Raw genomic sequence first — 21063 nt, forward strand, 5'->3', positions numbered from 1 at the left:
CAGTTGGCTGCAGAAAGATCTATGAAAAGCCATCAGAGAAATAAACGCTACTATGACAAAAAAGTGAAACATCAGCACTTGGACAAAGGTTCTCGATGATTCTTTACGATGATTATGACTTTACAACGAGTTACCTCAGAAACGCAGCGTTAAACTGCCATCTAGTCCCTGAAGATCGTATCTCGTTCTCTCTCACATTTTGCGACCATCGCGGCAAAACAAAAAGATGCTGTCTTCGTTTTGAAGTCACGTTAAACTCAACAAAACATTTGTCTTTCACACCCTCATCTTAAACAGTAACTAACCAGATAGCGCTCTGAATTACCGTGAGGTTCAGAGTTCCTCTGGCTACGTGGGACACGCGGAGCCACTGACTACTTCACGAGAGCAGCCAGAGAGCGAAACATTCGTTTGCCAAGCCCAACGGACAGCTTCGGGAGTTGCAGGTATTACATTTTATTTTTTCTCTTTAGAGTGAAGGGGCCAATTCTGAGTTTGCTTTAAAGGCCACAACGCACACAAGCAACGCTACAGGCCTGCAACGCGGGGGGGGGAAGCGTGCACGTGAGACTGTGTGAGAGAGTGTGTGTGTGTGGGCCCACTATTATTTTATTATAACTTTGGTTCATCTGAGTAAGAGGATCCTTTTGTCATTTGTTGTTTTGAAGGGGATAATTTATGTAGTTAAAAACCAAACTACATGCAATTTGTCATTTGAGATATTCAAGTGATTTTTTCGTGTTGCATTGAGTGACATTTCCTCAGTCACATGTGGGAGGTGTTTTGAGACCTTAGGGAAATTGTAATTCTTCTATTTGCAGATCTTTATTTTCATTCTATATTCAAATAACTTTGTTTTCAAAGAAATGTGTAATTGTTTATTGAGAAATCACAGATTAATTTCCTTACTTTGGCTTTGTATTTTAAATAGTGGTAGTGGTGTTGTTAAATACTCATTTTGAGTTTATTTTCTGTGCTTCATATCAATAAGAGATAAAAATAGTGTGAGTTGAGTTTTTAAATAGAGTTCCCAAAATTAGTCGAGAGACAAAATAAAAGAACCCGTGTGATCACTAAATATCTCTGAAAAGAAGAATCTTCTGTCTGAGTAGGGTGTTACATGCAGATCGTCTCTCATTCTCACTACTTTGAGGAAAGATTAAGCATGGAGCAAGATTTGTTTTACCAACGTTTATGTTACATCAGTCATTCATGCTAGAGCTCGGTTAATGTATGCACTGTTATTGATACAGTTTCCACGTGTTCACCGCAATAAATTAGAAAAATACTCTGTAAATAAATAAGTATAAGTAAAATAATCGGTTTGTTGATGGACATGCACTTATTAATGCTGATGGTGAGGAATTACAGTTGCAACATCTCATAATGTACCTCAAACTGAGTAGTGTATTACTGAGAAACGTCGTTCTCGAGTCGTTCTTTGCACCTACATGTCTACTAACTCTCATTATTAGTAGAGTATTAGTAGACTGTTAGAGTTAGAATAAGTTGACATGTAGTTGCAAAGTTACTTATAGAGTCACTTATCAAAGTCAGTAGAGTGTCTGTTGGAGGACCATCACAATAAAGAGTTAGTATATATTAAGCAGACAGTACACTAATGCTCTAATGATAGTTAGTTGACATGTAGTTGCAAAGTTACTTGTAGTCAACAGAATGTTCAAAAGGGACCATCAAAATACACTCACCTAAAGGATTATTAGGAACACCTGTTCAATTTCTCATTAATGCAATTATCTAATCAACCAATCACATGGCAGTTGCTTCAATGCATTTAGGGGTGTGGTCCTGGTCAAGACAATCTCCTGAACTCCAAACTGAATGTCAGAATGGGAAAGAAAGGTGATTTAAGCAATTTTGAGCGTGGCATGGTTTTTGGTGCCAGACGGGCCGGTCTGAGTATTTCACAATCTGCTCAGTTACTGGGATTTTCACGCACAACCATTTCTAGGGTTTACAAAGAATGGTGTGAAAAGGGAAAAACATCCAGTATGCGGCAGTCCTGTGGGCAAAAATGCCTTGTTGATGCTAGAGGTCAGAGGAGAATGGGCCGACTGATTCAAGCTGATAGAAGAGCAACTTTGACTGAAATAACCACTCGTTACAACCGAGGTATGCAGCAAAGCATTTGTGAAGCCACAACACGCACAACCTTGAGGCGGATGGGCTACAACAACAGAAGACCCCACCGGGTACCACTCATCTCCACTACAAATAGGAAAAAGAGGCTACAATTTGCACAAGCTCACCAAAATTGGACAGTTGAAGACTGGAAAAATGTTGCCTGGTCTGATGAGTCTCGATTTCTGTTGAGACATTCAGATGGTAGAGTCAGAATTTGGCGTAAACAGAATGAGAACATGGATCCATCATGCCTTGTTACCACTGTGCAGGCTGGTGGTGGTGGTGTAATGGTGTGGGGGATGTTTTCTTGGCACACTTTAGGCCCCTTAGTGCCAATTGGGCATCGTTTAAATGCCACGGCCTACCTGAGCATTGTTTCTGACCATGTCCATCCCTTTATGACCACCATGTACCCATCCTCTGATGGCTACTTCCAGCAGGATAATGCACCATGTCACAAAGCTCGAATCATTTCAAATTGGTTTCTTGAACATGACAATGAGTTCACTGTACTAAAATGGCCCCCACAGTCACCAGATCTCCACCCAATAGAGCATCTTTGGGATGTGGTGGAACGGGAGCTTCGTGCTCTGGATGTGCATCCCACAAATCTCCATCAACTGCATGATGCTATCCAATCAATATGGGCCAACATTTCTAAAGAATGCTTTCAGCACCTTGTTGAATCAATGCCACGTAGAATTAAGGCAGTTCTAAAGGCGAAAGGGGGTCAAACACAGTATTAGTATGGTGTTCCTAATAATCCTTTAGGTGAGTGTAAAGTGTTACCAATTCTTCCAATGTTTCATCATCAGACTCGTGCATGGATTGATATGGTAAAATCGACGTCATTGTTCGTTACTGTGTTTAGTGGTGTAGGAAGCCTCAGGACACGCAGAGCTGACGTTGTTATGGCAATGGAGGTTTTTCTTTTTGACCCACGCACTGTATGCGGTAAACCAATCACAACAGACTGCCACAATAATATTACATAAAGTACATTAGCAGTCAATTTCACATGATTTACAGTAGCCTTGTAATATTGTGGCATCAGTATTATGAAAATCTGTTATTCAAAGTTGCTTTAAGTCATTATACAGAAAATATTGTGACCTGTGTTTTTTTTTTAGGCGCACAGAGACATCAAGAATCAACATATGAATCTCAACAATGCTGACAACAAACAAAGCTTTTTTGTGACTTTAGTAGCTTGTTTTGTGACGTTCAAAGTTGATCTGAATAATTTTTTTGTCACCATTGTTGAGATTCAGGCGCTGATTCTTGATGTCTGTGTGAGTTTACATGACATTTGACAGAACATTTTCTGCATAATGACTACATAAAATCTTTCAGAGTATCACGGCACTGCATGAATTTCTGCAGTAGTAGTGGCATGTGAAATTGACAATTAATATGAAACAATTTAATCAGAGACTCTGATATCAGTGAATCAGGCAACTAAAAGATTACTATACAATCACTAACAAGTGACCAACATAATCTGAGTTGCTCTTGCATTTTTTGCCATAATTAGAGGTGGACAAAGTACACAACTTCCTTGCTTGAGTGAAAGTACAAATACTACTGGCCAAATATTACTCCATTACAAGTAAAAGTTGTAAAGACCAATTTTTACTTTATCATTTGTAAAAGTACTCATTTGTAAAAGTACTTAAGTATCAAAAGTAAAAAGTAAATGTCAATGCATTGTATTATTATTATTGTATGTAATACTAACAGTACCTTATGCCTCTGAATCTATGCCTGCCTACCCACCCTCATATCAATATCAGATTTATTTCTAGAACACAGTTCCAATAGTGGGATTGAATGTGAGATTGAATAAGTGCACTCAATAACGTCCACAATAGTTGAAAATGAAAAATGGGTTGACGTCAGAAACCAACATCAAACCAACATTTGAAAACTTTTTTTTTCAAATGCTTCCATGTTTCTTACCAGTAGACTTTTTTTAACTCAATTAATAGCCATCTTTCAAGATTCATCTGGAGCAATAAAAACCCTCGGATTAGTATGCTGACTTTGATGAAGCCTGAACCTCTGGGAGGTTGTACACCTAAACCTCCCAGAGGTTCAGGCTTCATCAAAGTTCTAACCTTCAATACTATTTTTGGGCAGCCCAAATTAGGAATTTGATTTCTTGATCTAAAGAAAGACATGAATCCATGTGGGTCCAGATGGAATCAAATTTGAACCACTGCCCCTTGTCTCTTTGTTATTTATAAAACATTATGAAAAGATAAAAAATATGAATAACCATTTCACTGTACTTAACACTCTTCAAACTTGGAAAGATTGTAGAAAGAAAATTGGTATTGTCTCTTGTACTTCTATATATTCTCCAATCTTTTTAAATCCAGATCTTAACACCTTAATTACTTCAGGCAATATATGTCAATGGTTAAATTCTGGTATATTATATTTTAAAGATCTTTTGAGTGAAAAAATGCAAGTAAAATCATTTATTGACTTAAGAGCAGAATATGATATCTCTAATAAACAATTTTTTAAATATCTACAAATCCGTAGTGTCACTAACTCTCTGATTAAGGGGGGAAAAATACGGCTTTTTTTGTCAGAACTGGAGGACTTTTTTTTTTCCGTAGACACAATAAAAGGAATGATTTCTAAATGTTATCATATTTTGACAAAAGAATCTCAATCTTCTTTCCGACCTTTAAAAACAAAATGGGAAAGAGATCTAAGTAGAACTTTTGAAGAGGATGTATGGGTAAATATTTGTAATAGAATTCATTTCCCATTCACAAGTATTAAGATTAAGGAGACTAATTTTAAGTTTATCGACAAAACCTACTTAACACCTTTAAAAATGCATAAAATATCAAATGATATTCCAGCTGTTTGTCAGAGATGTAAAAATATGGATGGAACATTTTTACACATGTTTTGGGACTGCAGTCTTTTAAAAGGCTATTGGAGATCAATTCACTCTTTTACTCAGTCAGTTTTGGATAAGCATTTTGACTTGAGTAACAGTTTATATTTGTTAAATGGTATTGATAATTTAGAGTTAGATCAGAAAAAATGCAGGTTATTTATTTTGATATCTTATTTCGCAAAAAAAATGCATACTTTTGTACTGGAAGAATGTTTCCCCTCCATCTCTTAAGACTTTTTTTTTGACCAATTGTCTTTATTTCTGCCATTAGAAAAACTGACTTTGGAGAAATATAACCGTGGACATCTTTTTAATGAATTGTGGTGCCCTTTACTTTTAGGTATTGGAAAATGATATGACCTTGTAGATCAAGTTCTGTATTCACGCTGTTTAATTATTTATTTATTTATTCATTTACTTTTATTTTATGTATGTATGTATGTATGTATGTATGTATATATGTATATATATATATATATATATATGTGTGTGTGTGTGTATGTGTGTATATATATATTTTTTTTTTATATTTTTATGTTGTTGTTATATCCCTATGAGGGTGGTGGGTGGAAAAATGTTTAAAAGAAAGTTGTATACAGAAAATGTGTTAACCTTAAAATCTGGGATTTTTACCTCGGTAGCCTATGTTATATAAATGATTTTCTTTTGAAAAAAAAGAAAGAAAAAAAAAAAGAAACCAACATCAGTCGGGTTCTGACGTCAACCTGACTTTCATTTCCAACCAAAAAATAATGTATGTCTGCCGTTGGATGTTGACGTCAATATGACGATGGGGTTCTGATGTCATGCCGACGTCTAGTTCTGATGTCAATCTGACTTTCATTTCCAACCAAAATGACCTAACCCTGCAACTAAAATCATCCCCTGACTGACATTACTACTTTCTACTCAAGGACCTTGACAGAAATGTAGTGGAGTAAAAAGTACGATATTTGTCTTTCAAATGTAGTGAAGTTAAAGTAAAAAGTTTCCAGAAAAAATTATACTCAAGTAAAGTACAGATACTCAGAAAGTGTACCTAAGTACAGTACTCAAGTAAATGTACTTTGTTACTGCCCACCTCATTCGTGTATCAGAAATACACAGTTACAGCAGCCAGAGACAAACTAATGATAAGATGTCAAGGGTCAAGAGCCCAACTAAAGCAAACACTGATCACCATAATCTATTTTCAATAAAACAACATCTAAACCTCTATTAATTCTCAATAAGAACTTTAGGATGAAAGAAGTAAAGTATAGATTGTAATAAGTGAATATGCTGATATCTTGAAAGATCTGTTAGTGTTTAATGTTCTGTTGGGATTTAAAGGGTTTCAGTATTGTCTGTTTTGTGTGAAATAAAATAGCTGTAAAATAATAGTGTTTTCCATTAAAAAGTTTAATAAACATTTCTGTCAATGTTTTTTTGCACTTTATTTAAATTAGGACACTTTAATTTTACAGTGTTTGTTTGGCAGCTGTAGGAGCCAATGACCGGTTATGTAGTTTTTTTTTTTTTTTTTTTACAGTGTAGATAAGGCTCAGGTGTGGCTCAGTTTTGGGATTTCTGGTTTACCTAAGGCTGATTATCGGTACCAACACTAAAACCTATTCAGTCGCCACTAAAACCTATTCAGTCGCCAGAGTCTCAGCCAATTATTAACCCTTAAATGGCCCTGCACTGGGCCATTTAAGGGTTAATAATTGGCTGAGACTCTGGCGACTTATGACCCATGTGTGGCCCTTGTCTTTAATCCAGATCTGACTCACCAAAATTGATTACTTATTAGAATTTACCAGAATTGCATTAAAATGTTAATGTTTAATCACTCCTCAAATAAACGTTACAAAGGTTCATATTGGTATTTCACCCAAAGCGGAGAGTTAAAAGAAGCCAGCACTGATCATGTCAGCTATGCACTACACTACATGTATCATCACTTTTTTCTTGTACATCTCTGTATCTGAAGGTAAGTCCCCAATGAAACAAAGTTTGAGAATGATAATGTGTTCATCCATGCTAGAAATATGAAGAAGGTCTGTAGCTGAAACTTATTTTTTTTATTTTTTTTATCATTATATGGCTGTTATTATGCATTACAGTTTTTCTCAGTCGCTTTGGTACATTTTTTGAATCACCCTTAAGATTTGCAAACCAGTAAGTGCATTTCTCAAAACAATTGACCGTTTGTTTTCTTGTTCTTTCACGGTCAGAATCTGTAACCCTGTGTTGCGCTCTGTCTATATACGCTTGCCAAGTTAAGCTTCATGAGAAGCACTCTAAGATATTTTAGAGAACTAGTTAAACCATTTTGCATTTAATGATTTATGCATGGAACTAATTCCTAGATGTTTTGAGGTTTAAGACTATTCAACAGGTAACCATATACAGAGGTGGGTAGAGTATCCAAAAACTCTAATTATTAATATTTAGTTGAGTAAGTGTAAAAAAAAAAAAAAAAAGTATCCGATGAAAAAACTACTCAAGTAGCTATTTTATTAACACACGGCAAGTGCCAAATGTGAGTAAAAATCTGCTTTGGTACGTGTATGAAATGGTGTCAGTCACCAGTTGGACATTAACAATTTTTTTTTTTAATTCGACAATGTTGTGACAACATAAACGTGAACAAACGTGAACCACGCTGTGTTCAGTTGACGGGTCAGTTGTGCATCATCACGAAAGTGTCAGCCTTCCCCATGTAAATATTCAAGCAATGGAACATGAGGAAGGGCATTTGTTACTCACGCACGCTGTGTGGGAAGTTTTAAGCTAGGTTTATACTTGCGGCGTCCACACGTGCGCGAAGGTGCGTGCGGCAAAAATGACGTCATTACGTTGGGTGCGCAAGACACCATTTCGCTTGGCGGTGTGCATGATTTTTTTGGACCTTTCTTCTTCTCACCGTTGATTCCTGATGGTTAAGAGGGGAATTCCTTGAGTTCGCCCCCTGTCGTTTCACAGAATAGTACAATGGCGAGCACGTTGAGTATAAACGCCTCGTCCGTTTGGGGAGGTGCGCACGCAGTCTGTGGAAACTCGCGCTGCGGAGCCAGGCGAAAAAGAATCCGATGCGTGCGCCCTGAAAGCTGCGTCTCTCAGACAGCACGTGAAGTTGAGCTCTCTTTCATGCCTACCTGCGCTTCAATGGACAAATTCACACAAAATTATGTAAAATATGCCCGTCTCAGCGAGTATCCTAGTAAACATAGTTAAAACACAGCACAGCTGTACAGCCAGCAGAGTGCAGAGCTGTATAGCGTGCTGATTGGCTGGGCTGCGAACACGAACCTATGGCGAAGAGGCGAGGATGCATGAACCTATCAGGGCGCTTCCCGCCTCGCTCGTGGCGAAACCCACCAAAATGGGCGTGGCTACTGACTATATAAGCCCATTTCCCCATTGGAATCAGATTTAATCTCCTTCAGCGACGACTCACCTATTTGTTGATCTTCTCCTGCTTGAAAGCCTTCTCGCCATCGAAACGAGCCCAGCAGCGGAACGTAGCGAATCAGCGGACGGCGGCCTCCTGCTTAGTGCAGTCATCTGCTGATTCGCCGTTTCCCTGCGGCCATCCGGCGACGTATCCTTTTAACAAGCAAAACCGACTAAAAAGAAAATTTCCTTCTAAAAGAAGTAGAGATGCACCGATTACAATTTTCTAGTCCGATTCCGATTTCCTATTTTTCATTGAGTTTGACCTGCCGATACCGATTTTAGCCGATTCCGATTTCATTTTTTCTAACCACTTTACAGAATTTACTTTAATAGAACATTTTACATAGAACATATTTTGAACAGATAATCGCTATAAAACAGAACTATATAAATTACTCCTGGTGTGGGAAATTCACACACATCTAAAGTGCAGTGTTATGGAAGAACCATTTCCTTCTTTTCATATCCAATATCCAACTAAAAAATTTGACATATTTAGCAAACTAAACTTCTGTATGAAAACAGGGAAAACAGGTAATGGCAATAAAATAAATAAATAAATAAATAAACAAATATTATATATATATATATATATATATATAGCCTTGCAGTATAAAGATATTTCTATATTTTCTGGCTAGTTTACTTTATTCATTTTTTATAATCATAACCATACTTGCGACCAAAAATGAATAATTAAAACAAGTCTAAATGGGTAAATCTTCTACAAATATTTTTGAATCTTCGTTTTCTTTTCTGACATACTCCAGTTTTTGTTAAAACAGACTTAAAACTAAAACTAGACATGCTTATTCTGTGCATTTTGAGCACTTTTTGTGTGAAATCGTTTTTATTTTGTCCATCAAAAGTGTGCTTTCACTTTAATTGAGCGTGAGCAGCGTAGCAAAAATAGACTCGGCGCCGAAACCCCCGCTTCACTGCTCACGCGACGCTCCTGCTTGACGCTCACATGCGGCCTTCTCCTGCTCCCGTTGTGCATGCACTCATTGATTAACTTACGCGCTGCTCACGCGCTACTGATGCTTGCGGTGTGAAACGGACGTAATTCACGAGGTTTCCAACATGTGCGTTCCGTGTGCACGTGTGATGCTGATGTTGCGCGATGTTAATCATGCGGCGCCCGAGTGCATTTGACCGGCATAAAATCGGCATATGTCAGACTGATCGGCCGGTCGCCGGTCATGGCCAATCACATGAAAATCGGCCAATTCCGGTCACCAGCCGATCAATTGGTGCATCTCTAAAGGAACCTCAGAGAAAGAAACGGCGGAGTCAGAGGACAAAAGAGCGCACGGAGACGAGTGAGTTTACGCCGGAGATTTCACATAGCTTGTCATTTGCGGCATTTGAAGGCGAGCATTGGTCGGGTTCTATTATTGACCTCGCTCAGACCAGCAAAAGCAACACCAGAGTGGGGTAGAGACGCCAAGCTTCTCCGTGTTCTCACTCGGGCTACGAAGAGCTCGGCCTCGACTGGTCTTCACCGGAAGAGTCAGCGAAAAGCAGCAAGTGTTTTTAAATGCTATATGAGATGGCACAAAAATTAAAGGGGTCCTTGATTATGATTTCACCTTTTTAACTGTGTTAGTGTGTAATGGTGCTGTTTGAGCATGAACAAAATCTGCAAAGTTACGATTCTCAAAGTTCAATGCAAAGGGAGATATTTTCTTTTACAGAAATCGCTTTTTAAGGACTACAACAAATGGCTGGTAGGGACTACAACAAGCTTCTTCCCGGGTTGGAGACATCACAAGAAAAAACAAAAAAAAACTCTGCCTCTGGTAACACAACAAAGGGGGTTAGGCCATGTTGGGCTGCTTTAGAGAAGAGGAAGAGTTGTTGTAGTAGAGTGTTGTTGCCATGCTGTCAAAACATTGCAGGTCCTCTTTGTTCGGCCTTCTTAGGGACATTGGACTTTGAGAACAATGGCGAAGAAATTAGCTAAATTTTTATGTTTGTGTGAATCATTGTACACTGGACTGCTTTGCAAACGAGGGTCAGTAAAATGCATGATTTGCACAAAAGTTGCTTCTCCCAGATCGATCAATAGCAACTCGTGATTCAACTTCCTATCCATATCCTTCACATACAAATCCGTAAGTACCGCACTTTATAATGTGTGTGTTTGCAAATCGCTTTTCTGAATGTGCTATTGTGGCTAAAGTTACCATTATCTCTTACTGTATTCACAAAGACCAGATCTTGTTATTTTTAACCCAAACATGCTCACTGCCTGTTCAATTCAGAAGCGCACTTTTATTACTTTTATTAAAAATAAAACTAATGACATAGCTCTGATCTCTTTGAAGTCAGTCAGAGACACTGGTAATTTTAGCAACATTATCCGTACAGCGTGCTAACAAGTACATTCACAAAATATAACATGTGGTACTTACATGTTCTGAACATGAAGTTGGACAAAAAGTTGGTATTGATCAATCTTTGAGAGTTCTTCTCTTTGTGTGAGGTTCTCCACACTCCAGTTGTTGCTGCTGGAGTATTGATCCAAACTGGCAACAGCATGATCTGTACAGGCTCCGCCCTCTTCTGAAAAGGGAGCGGGGAGCACCAGCTCATTTGCATTTAAAGAGACACACACAAAATCAGCGTGTTTTTGCTCACACCCAAATAGGGGCTTTCAAAACATTCTTTAATAAATAATCCGTATGGTATTTTGAGCTGAAACTTCACAAACACATTCTTATGTTACATCTTGTGAAAATGGGCATAATTGGTCCCCTTGTAGTTATTTTATGTGATAGTTTTGGTATTTTTTCTAAGATTAATTATTTGTCTCCACACCATGAACAAACACAAATAGATACCGGTATTCTCTGGAGATTTTATTAGGATTTAGATGGAGTTCACAGGACTGTGTTTTGCCAATGGATGAATCACTGCATTTTCTGTTATTTCGGGAAGGAAACGACTTGCAGTTTTGTGACGGAGCCCTGGTGGATCTGGGGGAAAGATCAGAGAGAGAGAAAGAATGGAATGAAATGAAGTGTGCGGGAGCGTGTTGAAGAGTTGCAACGGAGAAACCGCATGCAACTCCCATCTTATCAAATGTGCAATCGTTGAGGAATAAAGTGAATGAATTAAAGGCAAACGTGACCTATCTTTGGGAATAAAAGAATGCTTGTTTAATCACACTGACGGATATTTGGCTTAACTGCCAGTTCCTCGATTCTTCTCTGGAGATCTGTGGATTTGGTGCTTCACTTTGTTTGGATAGGGAAAAAATCAAGATGGGGGAGTTTGACTGTATATAAATGGACAATGGTGAACCAACATCACAGTAAGAGAAATTAAGCGTAGCGTCAGTTCTGGCTGATCACATTAGTCAAGCTCGCATTATTATCAGCAGCTATCGCGTTTCTCAGGAGCTAATTACCCTTCTCCATCCCCAGCTCCTCCTCTCGTCCAATCAGTATGGCATTCTGATTCCCCTTGAATCAGGATACATTCTCTTATTATGTTGTACTTTAAAATCTTTAATTAATGATATCTGCAATACATTCATGTTGGTTCTGTTCTGTTTACTCTAAGCAGGGTTATTGCTGCTCTCCCTGCTCTTATCCATGCTAGGCTGCATAGATGCAGGGAGTTCTTGCCCAGAACAGAACCATACCGCCAATCCTAACTGTATGCTAATTGTCAATCGCATTTGATGATAGTGGTCCTGATAGAAACTGTGTTTACCTGATGTGGCGAGCAGGACGAGGCCGAGGGCCGTGGGAGAACGGCGCAAGGTTGGTGGCGTGATTAATGATGAGCAACACCTGTGCGACGCACCAGTCTCATATCTCTCACGGAGGAGCGACGATAGTGAAGATCGAGAGAGGAACAGGCCTGGACTTATGTTGTGTTTTGTTTGTTTTATTATATGTGACATTCGTCCGAGAAGGGCTGCTGTCTTTTACTTTCGTTTTGTATTTGTTTATTTTATTATTAACATTTGTTTGAATGTTCGTGGGTTCCTGCCTCCTTCTTCCCATAACAACGAACTTCATTACACCTGATATTGAGCTTCTTTATGTGTTGGTGAGGCCATGCTATCTACCACACGAATTTCCACAGATATACATCCCGGTGATGTAGGCTACATTCATCTGAGAGCAAATAACTATATTGCGGCTAAGACTCTTTGGAAAGTGATTAATAAACTGCAATCAATATCACCAGACATGCCAAATTTTATTCTTGGGGATTTTAATAATAGTTATTTAAAGTAATTCAGCACTTTTTTTTTTTTTTTTTTACCAATAAGCCACTTGTAATACAAGGTGAAATAAGATAATTGATAATTATTATGGCTCTATTAAGGGGGCGATGAAATCTACTATTGGTCCTCCTTTGGGTTTCTCTGATTATAATACAGTTCATCTGTTACCTGTGTATAAGTTATTGCTATGTAGAGAACATTAAGGAGAGAAGAGTGCAATTTTGGATAGTGGACTGTTCACTGGCTTTACAGGGGTGTTTTGATTGTACAGACTGGACTGTTTGTGAAGAAGCTATGAACAATATTGATGAATTCACTGAAGTTGTGTGTGGATATATCTCTTTTTGTACTGAATGTGTTCCTTATAAGGTGTTTGGAGTATTTCCAAACAATAGGCTAAGCCTTGGATCTCAAAGAGAACAAAATATATTTTGCACAAAATAAAAAGCTTTTCAGATCGGAGAATCCCACACAGAGAGATCAGTAAAGTGGTGAGAGCAGTAATAAAGAAGAATGGGTTAAAATTTAAAGATAAGGTGGAAGATTAGCTGGATGGAAGAAAAATGAAGAGCAGCATGGCAGGAAAATATAACCTTGGCAGGTATTGAGTGGAAAGATATCAAGAGGATTAAATTAGACAGTTTTAACTCAGATATGGATTTTGCTGATAAATTGAACGAGTATAATCATGATTTTAGTCAAAAGTTGCCCTAAATTTCATATCTAAAAGGATCAAATGTAAAGGTTAACAATATTCAATATTTCTCTGTTTCAGTGCAATCAGGATATGACTATGATTATGACTTAGGGGAGAATGAGCCCAAAAACTGCACCACATCTGAATCCATCATTGGAGGCACGGTGGAGTATTCAAATGGCGGTGTTGTGGGTAGTCGGATAATTTATCACTGCAGCGATGGATTTGAACCTTATCCAATCAGCCAAAAAGTCTGCAGCTCTGATGGAGAATGGGAGCCAAGAGTATCCAGGGTCAAATGTGAAGGTAAACTTTAAAGAGCGATCATATTTATTTACTATATCCCATACAAGTAAAATAGTGGACACCACCACAGGCTTCATGAAATATGTATGGGCTTGGAGACTGGAAACATGAGGCTTGTTACTTTCATATTTCCTTCTTTTGGCCAAATCACAAAAATAGCACAAATGTTTTTTACATTTTTCTTTTGATTTCTTTACATATCACATATCTCATATTTCAACCATACTTTTCACTGACACTTTTGGTAGCAAAGTATAGTAACTTTGGAAAACTTTGGAAAAACTTTGTATTCTTCATTGTGGTGGAAATAATGGCACATCTATGGGTCTGTTATCATTAATAATCACTTAAATTCCTTTATTAACATTATCCTCATTTGTATGGTAAACTTGAAACTAAAAATGTAACATACTATCTACAGCATAATCAAGCTGACATTGACAATGGTAAAGGGAACGATGTCATGACTATATTGTAGTTAACATAGTCATTAGACTTAGTCTACACTGTAAAAAGTTACTAAGTATACCTTCAATAAAAAAAAAAATAATAATAAAAAAAAATCCGCTGTCATTTAATTCTAGGATTACTATTAACCGAATCTGTGTATTTTAGAAACCAGCGATTATGGAGATTATGAGGAACCACAGAAGAACTGCTCGTTGGAAGTGTCCATAAAGGGAGGTAGTGTGGTCTACTCCAATGAGGGATTGGAAGGGAGCGTGATGACCTATCACTGCAAGGCAGCACACTACCCTTTTCCAGTAGCACAAAGAGTCTGTGACAGAGATGGCCAATGGTCAGCCATGAGACTCCCAAATGGAAAGAGAACTCTCAATGCTGTGTGCAAGGGTAACTTCTTCTTGCCTTTTCACTCCATGGGTTATCATCCTTTTTAACATACTCTGCTGTTTAACCCTGAGTTAAAAAAAAAAATCAGACTTTTATTAAGTATTTTGAATGGGGATTAGCACCACTAATGCTATTAAGATGGGGTATGAAACCAAGCTCCACTGCAAAGGATCAGAAATATATAAATCCCCATGATGTGCAAGAGTTATTAATTAAATATGCTGCATGCTCTCTTTGTCCAATCAATAATTTTGACAAATATAAAAATAAAAAACACTACTATTACATGAACATCTCTAGGTGTATATATGAATCTCACCCACAGGTGTTAAAATCTAACCAATTAAGTTTAATTTACAAGTGATGACTGGCCTTTAGTGGCTACGTTTACATGCAACCAAATAATCCGTTAGTAATCGGATTGACGGCTCAATCGGACTGAAAAGCCTTCATGTAAACACCTTAATCGATCAGATTGAGCTTGATCTGAATGAAATTTCGATCGGATTGAAAGGGGTGGTTTATTTATTTTTCTAATCCAATCAAGAAAACATGTAAACACTTGGTCGGATTAAAAACCGAAACTGAAAGGACTGCGCATGTGCAATGACGTTGAAATAGCGTAATGACGTATGACGTGCGGAATGAGCTCTTGTTCCTGTTGAATAAAGTGTCATATAAATTAGTGTCCCGTCATCCAAAAAATTCTCCTTTCACTGTGTCTGTGACGTGGAGCAGGACAACATCCCACCAGTCCTTGTTTCAGATTCTCATCCACAGACGACGGGGAGGGGTCTTACAGTGCGGGGAGGGGCATTTTTACAGCGTTATAATTATAAGCAGAACGGCACAACGGTTCATTTACTGGATAAATATTAAGTCTGCTGTTTAAAACAAATAAAGAACCAATGTAGGAGAATATTTAGTATGCGCAAACAGAGGAAAACTCTGTATATTCCTGCAGTGTGCACATGTCAAAAAATATATTCCGATTTGAAGCTTGTGACATATAAACGCGCACATCAACCCGATCACGTTTAGCGTTCATGTAAACACTACATTCAGATTCATCAATCGGAATGAATTCAGTCCGATTGAAACAAAAGTGTTGCATGTAAACGTAGCCACTGATGACACCTGCTGTTAATGAACAGAGTCTACTGAAGGAAAGTGTGAAGTGTAAAGACCAACGACTCTACCTGTGCGACTCCACCGAGCAAGGACACCGACAAGGCACTTGAGTATTAATTTCTTGTTATTCATTTTATTTTATTGTTGTTTCCTTTCTCTTCTACACAACTTTTCAACTGATCTTTCTGTTTGTGAGCTCTCTTACACTATGTGTTTTCAAATCCCTACTATTACAAACATACGTAAATCTAATGTCACACGTTGGAGGCAGTACAATCCTAACAACCTGCGTACCTTTCCGGTGTCTTCTAGTACTATATTCTCTTTTCCTATTGGTCTCTGGAATTGCCAGTCCGCTGTAAACAAATCTGATTTCATTACATCTATTTCTAGTCATTCAGGTCTCAGCTTACTGGCCCTGACTGAGACCTGGATCAGACCAGAGGACACTGCCACACCAGCTGCCCTCTCCACTAACTTCACTTTCTCACACCCCTCGCCTGACTGGTAGGGGTGGAGGTACTGGTCTGCTTATCTCAAACGATTGGAAATTTGATACTTTACCACCTCTGTGTGACAACAGCTCATTTGAATCACATTAAATTACCATTACTAGCCCTATTAAAATCCATTTTATAGTTGTATATCGTCCCCCAGGTCAGCTTGGCAGCTTCTTGGAGGAGCTTGATGTGCTACTCTCATCCTTCCCTGAGGATGGTACTCCTCTCATAGTTCTTGGAGACTTCAACATCCACCTAGAAAAACCTCAGGCTGCTGATTTCCACACTCTGCTTGCCTCATTCGACCTCAAACAAGTATCTACTGCGGCTACTCACAAATCAGATAACAAATTGGACCTTATTTACACGCGCTACTGCTCCACTGACCATACACTGGTCACTCCACTGCACACCTCAGATCACTTCCTCCTCACTCTCAACCTCAACCTGCCTCAGAACACAACCCACACTCCACAGGTCACCTTTCGGCGAAACCTACGCTCACTCTCACCCTCTCGCCTTTCCTCTTTTGTCTCATCCACACTTCCTCCACCTGATCTGCTTTCAGCACTAGATACTAACAGTGCAACTGATACTCTTTTCTCCACTTTAACATCCTGCTTGGACAACTTTTGCCCCCTTTCCTCCAGGCCAGCCCGTGCCACACCCTCTGCCCCCTGGTTATCTGATGTTCTCCGTGAACATCGTTCTAAACTCAGGGGTGCAGAGAGGAAGTGGCGTAAATCGAAAGATCCTACTGACTTTGGTCTTTATCAATCCCTCCTCTCTTCCTTCTCTGCTAATATCTCTACTGCTAAAATGACTTACTATCACAACAAAATTAACAATTCTTCTGACTCTCGCATGCTTTACAAAACCTTCTCCTCTCTTCTCAACCCTTCTCCTCCTCCTCCTCCTTCATCAACCCTAATAGCTGACGATTTTGCCACATTCTTCATAATTAAAACAACCACCATCAGCGGCCAATTTACCAATCCACAAACTGACACACATTTTACCAGCTAACACTCCTTCAGAGGCAGAAGTCTCCAAATTTTCCTTTCCAATCGCCCTACCACCTGTCCGCTTGATCCTATTCCCACTAACCTACTTCAAGCCATTTCATCCTCAGTTGTACCCGCACTCACGCACATCATAAACACCTCTCTTCACACTGGTACCTTTCCCACAGCATTTAAGCAAGCTCGGGTAACCTCACTGCTTAATAAACCCACTCTAAATCCAGCACATCTGGATAATTACAGACCGGTATCTCTTCTTCATTCGTTGCGAAAACACTTTAACGAGTTGTTTTCAACCAGATCTCTTCCTTCCTTACACAGAACAACCTCTTGGACAACAATCAGTCTGGTTTCAAAAGCGGACACTCAACTGAGACTGCCCTGCTCTCAGTAATTGAAGCTCTGAGACTGGCAAGAGCTGCTTCCAAATCCTCAGTTTTCATCCTGCTGGATCTGTCTGCTGCCTTTGACACAGTTAACCTACAGATCCTCCTGTCAATCCTAAAGATGAAGGGCATCTCAGGAACCGCACTCCAATGGTTCAAGTCTTACCTCTCAGGTGTGTCCTTTAGGGTGTCGTGGAGGGGTGTGGTGTCTAAGGGCGTTTTTCCACTGGGTTCGTTTGCTGCGGTCCGAACCCGAGTGCGCTAGTTCCCGGCGCCCCCCGCAGCGTTGGTCTGGTTTCACACTCAATTAGTTGTATCAAACCCAGGTGCGTTTGCAGTGATCTTACGTCATCGCAAACGCACACGGAAAACGCATGGAGAATACAACTCGACTGAGCATAGCTGTAATTTGTCTGTTTTTTTGGTGCTATTATGCACAACATAGTGAGAGACAACTACGTTTATGTTCATTACATGGTGTAATTCAGCACATATCCAGGGGACGCCGTGTTTCTGCTGCTCGCAGAAGATTTTTCACTGATGCGACAGTGATACGCATGCGCGGGATACTATACTTTCTGAACAAGCACGCACCCGAGTCCGTGTTGCTTGCACATTAACGCGAACCGCGCCACGGTTCGGGAGCAACCGAGCTCAGACCACCTCCTCCAGGTAGTCTCGGGTTCGGTACTCTAGTGCGCACCCGGGTCCGATGACAGCGTTCACATTAGCGATTTTTCATGCGAACCGTGCCCCGGTCCGCACTAAACTGCCAGTGTGAAAGCGCCCTATGACCCAACATCTAGCTACTGGAGTGCCTCAGGGCTCAGTGCCTGGACCACTTCTCTTCTCCATCTACATGACATCACTAGGATTTGTGATTCAGAAACATGGTTTTTCCTATCACTGCTACGCTGATGACACACAAATCTACATCTCATTCCAGCCTGATGATCCGACGGTAGCTGATCGTATCTCAGCTGGCCTGACAGACAATTCTGGCTGGATAAAGGACCACCACCTTCAACTAAACCTTGCGAAGACAGAGCTACTTGTGGTCCCGGCCAACCCAACACTTCATCACAACCTCACCATTCAGCTAGGCTCGTCATCCATAACTCCGTCAAAGTCAGCCAGGAAGCTTGGAGTTGTAATTGATGATCAATTGAACTTCACAGACCACATTGCTAGAACTGCCCGGTCATGTAGATTTGCCTTGTACAACATTAGGAGGATCAGGCCCTTCCTATCAGAGCATGCTACACATCTCCTTGTCCGAGCGCTTGTTCTATCCAGACTGGACTATTGTAATGCTCTCATGGCTGGTCTTCCAGCTTGCACTGTCAAACCTCTGCAACTGATCCAGAACCCTGCAGCCAGAGTGGTCTTTAACGAGCAGAAGAGAGCACATGTCACATCTCTCCTCACAAAATTGCACTGGTTGCCAGTTGCCGCTTGCATCAAATTCAAGTCACTGACGTTTGCCTACAGAACAACCACTGGTTCTGCTCCCTTTTACTTAAACTCATTACTTCAGACTTATGTGCCATCCAGAAACTTGCGCTCTGCAAGCGAACGACGTCTTGTGGTACCATCTCAAAGAGGCACAAAATCTCTTTCTCTGACCTTTACCATGACTATTCCCTGCTGGTGGAATGATCTGCCTAACTCAACCAGAGCTGCTGAGTCCATAGCCACTTTCAAGAAACGGCTGAAGACGCATCTTTTTCAACAGCACTTGATCCAGTAATACTAACACTTTCTCTTCTTCACGCATTAGATTAAACTGAGAAGGGTCATAGCACTTGCATATTGTTGTTCTACTGTTAGTTCTAACTGCTTGTTCTCATTTGTAAGTCACTTTGGATAAAAGTGTCTGCTAAATGAATAAATGTAAATGTAAATGAAACAGGAAGAACAAGAACAGAAAAAAGAGAACAAGACTGAAGAAGACTTATAGCCTCAACTGCAGGTTATCTCTTGTGAACCCATGATATTAACTTTTATAAATTTGTAGATATTTTTAATGACACATTTGTATAATAAAAAAAAAGAGTTTAATTAAATGCTGTCTTTTTGGCCTGATTAACCAAGCTATTCATTAAACAAGTCTTACAATTTAACAAAATAACATATTAAACAGACACTCCATTTAATGGTATTAGATGATTTGTATTAATTGCAATTAATAGATTATGATTTGATACAGTTGCATTTGGTTTACACTGTTTTGACTAGCAGGCATCATCAGTGCGTTTTGAAACAATGACATTTTGTGAGTTTCAAAAAACGTAATTGCTCACATCACTACTTATGAAGAAGTGGGCAGACACTGCTTCTGAAGGATTGGACTAATAATAATTAAAAATAAATCAATGTCGAAGTGCCCTACTGAAGGACACACTGATCATCATATTTTTTATGTTTCCAACCAACTGTAACTGGAGTTAAACTTCTAACTCTAAACGACTTGTACATCCAAACTTGCTTTTAGTAAGTGTCATCTCATCACTTAATGGCTAATCATCACTTGTAAAGTAAACCTAATTGATTTGTTAACTGCCTGGATAATTCAACATTTAACACTACAAAGAAAAGATCCTACACTGCTTTTTAACACCTGTGGGTGAGGCTCATATTTATACCATTGGTGTACAGTACATTTAACACCGCTGATTTTGCTGTGTATAAATCCTGAAAACCTAAGATTAATTCACACAAGATAAAGATTGAACAGTGTGAAACATGGAAAAAGGTAACCCAAAGATGAACAATTTTAAGTATGAAAAGCCATAGAGATTACTTGTTTGGCTTCCACTTTAACCACCCATGTTTCTGTCTCACTATTAGAGATTCTTTGCCCTGCTCAACTTCAGCTTGACAACGGGCAGTTCTGGCCAAGGAAACAGTGGTTCAAGTTTGGAGAAAAACAGACCTTTTCATGTCATGAAGGATTTGATTTGATTGGATCTGCTGAGCGGAACTGCACTCAGTGGGGTGGATGGACTGGTGCAACACCAGTGTGTGATGACCAGTGTAAGCATTTATATTCCTTTGTTTCCAAACGAACGCAGAACATACAAATGAAGTTGTGATTTGTTTTCTTACAAAGAAATTTGTTTTACTTTCTTTTATAATATGCTACTCCCTCATATTCTTAATTGAAACATTATATTTACATGGTTTATAATTGTGCAAGATGGTCTACTAGAATAGTTTTACTTGAGTTAATGTAAAAAAAAAAAAAAAAAAAAAAAAACTTTGTTTGAGGATGAGCCAAAGTAGCAACACGTGTAAATTATGCTAATGTGCTACATGGTGATGTAGCCACATCATGTAAATAATGTCTGTGCTACAAACGAGGCATTTGAGCAGATTCAGATTTTGAGCATTTTTTCTGTTAGAGATTCAGTGGCC

At 39.1% G+C, this 21063-nt stretch overlaps 1 protein-coding gene across 1 annotated transcript in view; it reads left to right on the forward strand.

Moving 5' to 3' along the window:
• The first annotated feature begins 6914 nt into the window (after nt 1-6914).
• LOC309505547 (complement C2) overlaps nt 6915-21063 on the forward strand; it is a 53978-nt gene continuing 39829 nt past the window's right edge. The window contains exons 1-4 of the mRNA XM_082178946.1: nt 6915-7037; nt 13528-13755; nt 14371-14607; nt 20497-20682. Of these exons, the coding sequence (XP_082035072.1) occupies nt 6974-7037; nt 13528-13755; nt 14371-14607; nt 20497-20682 (715 nt within the window). The 5' untranslated portion in view covers nt 6915-6973. The remainder of the gene's footprint in view (nt 7038-13527; nt 13756-14370; nt 14608-20496; nt 20683-21063) is intronic.

The sequence above is a fragment of the Leuciscus leuciscus genome (assembly GCF_965113295.1).
Source record: "Leuciscus leuciscus genome assembly, chromosome: 9".
Taxonomy (NCBI): Eukaryota; Metazoa; Chordata; class Actinopteri; order Cypriniformes; family Leuciscidae; genus Leuciscus; species Leuciscus leuciscus.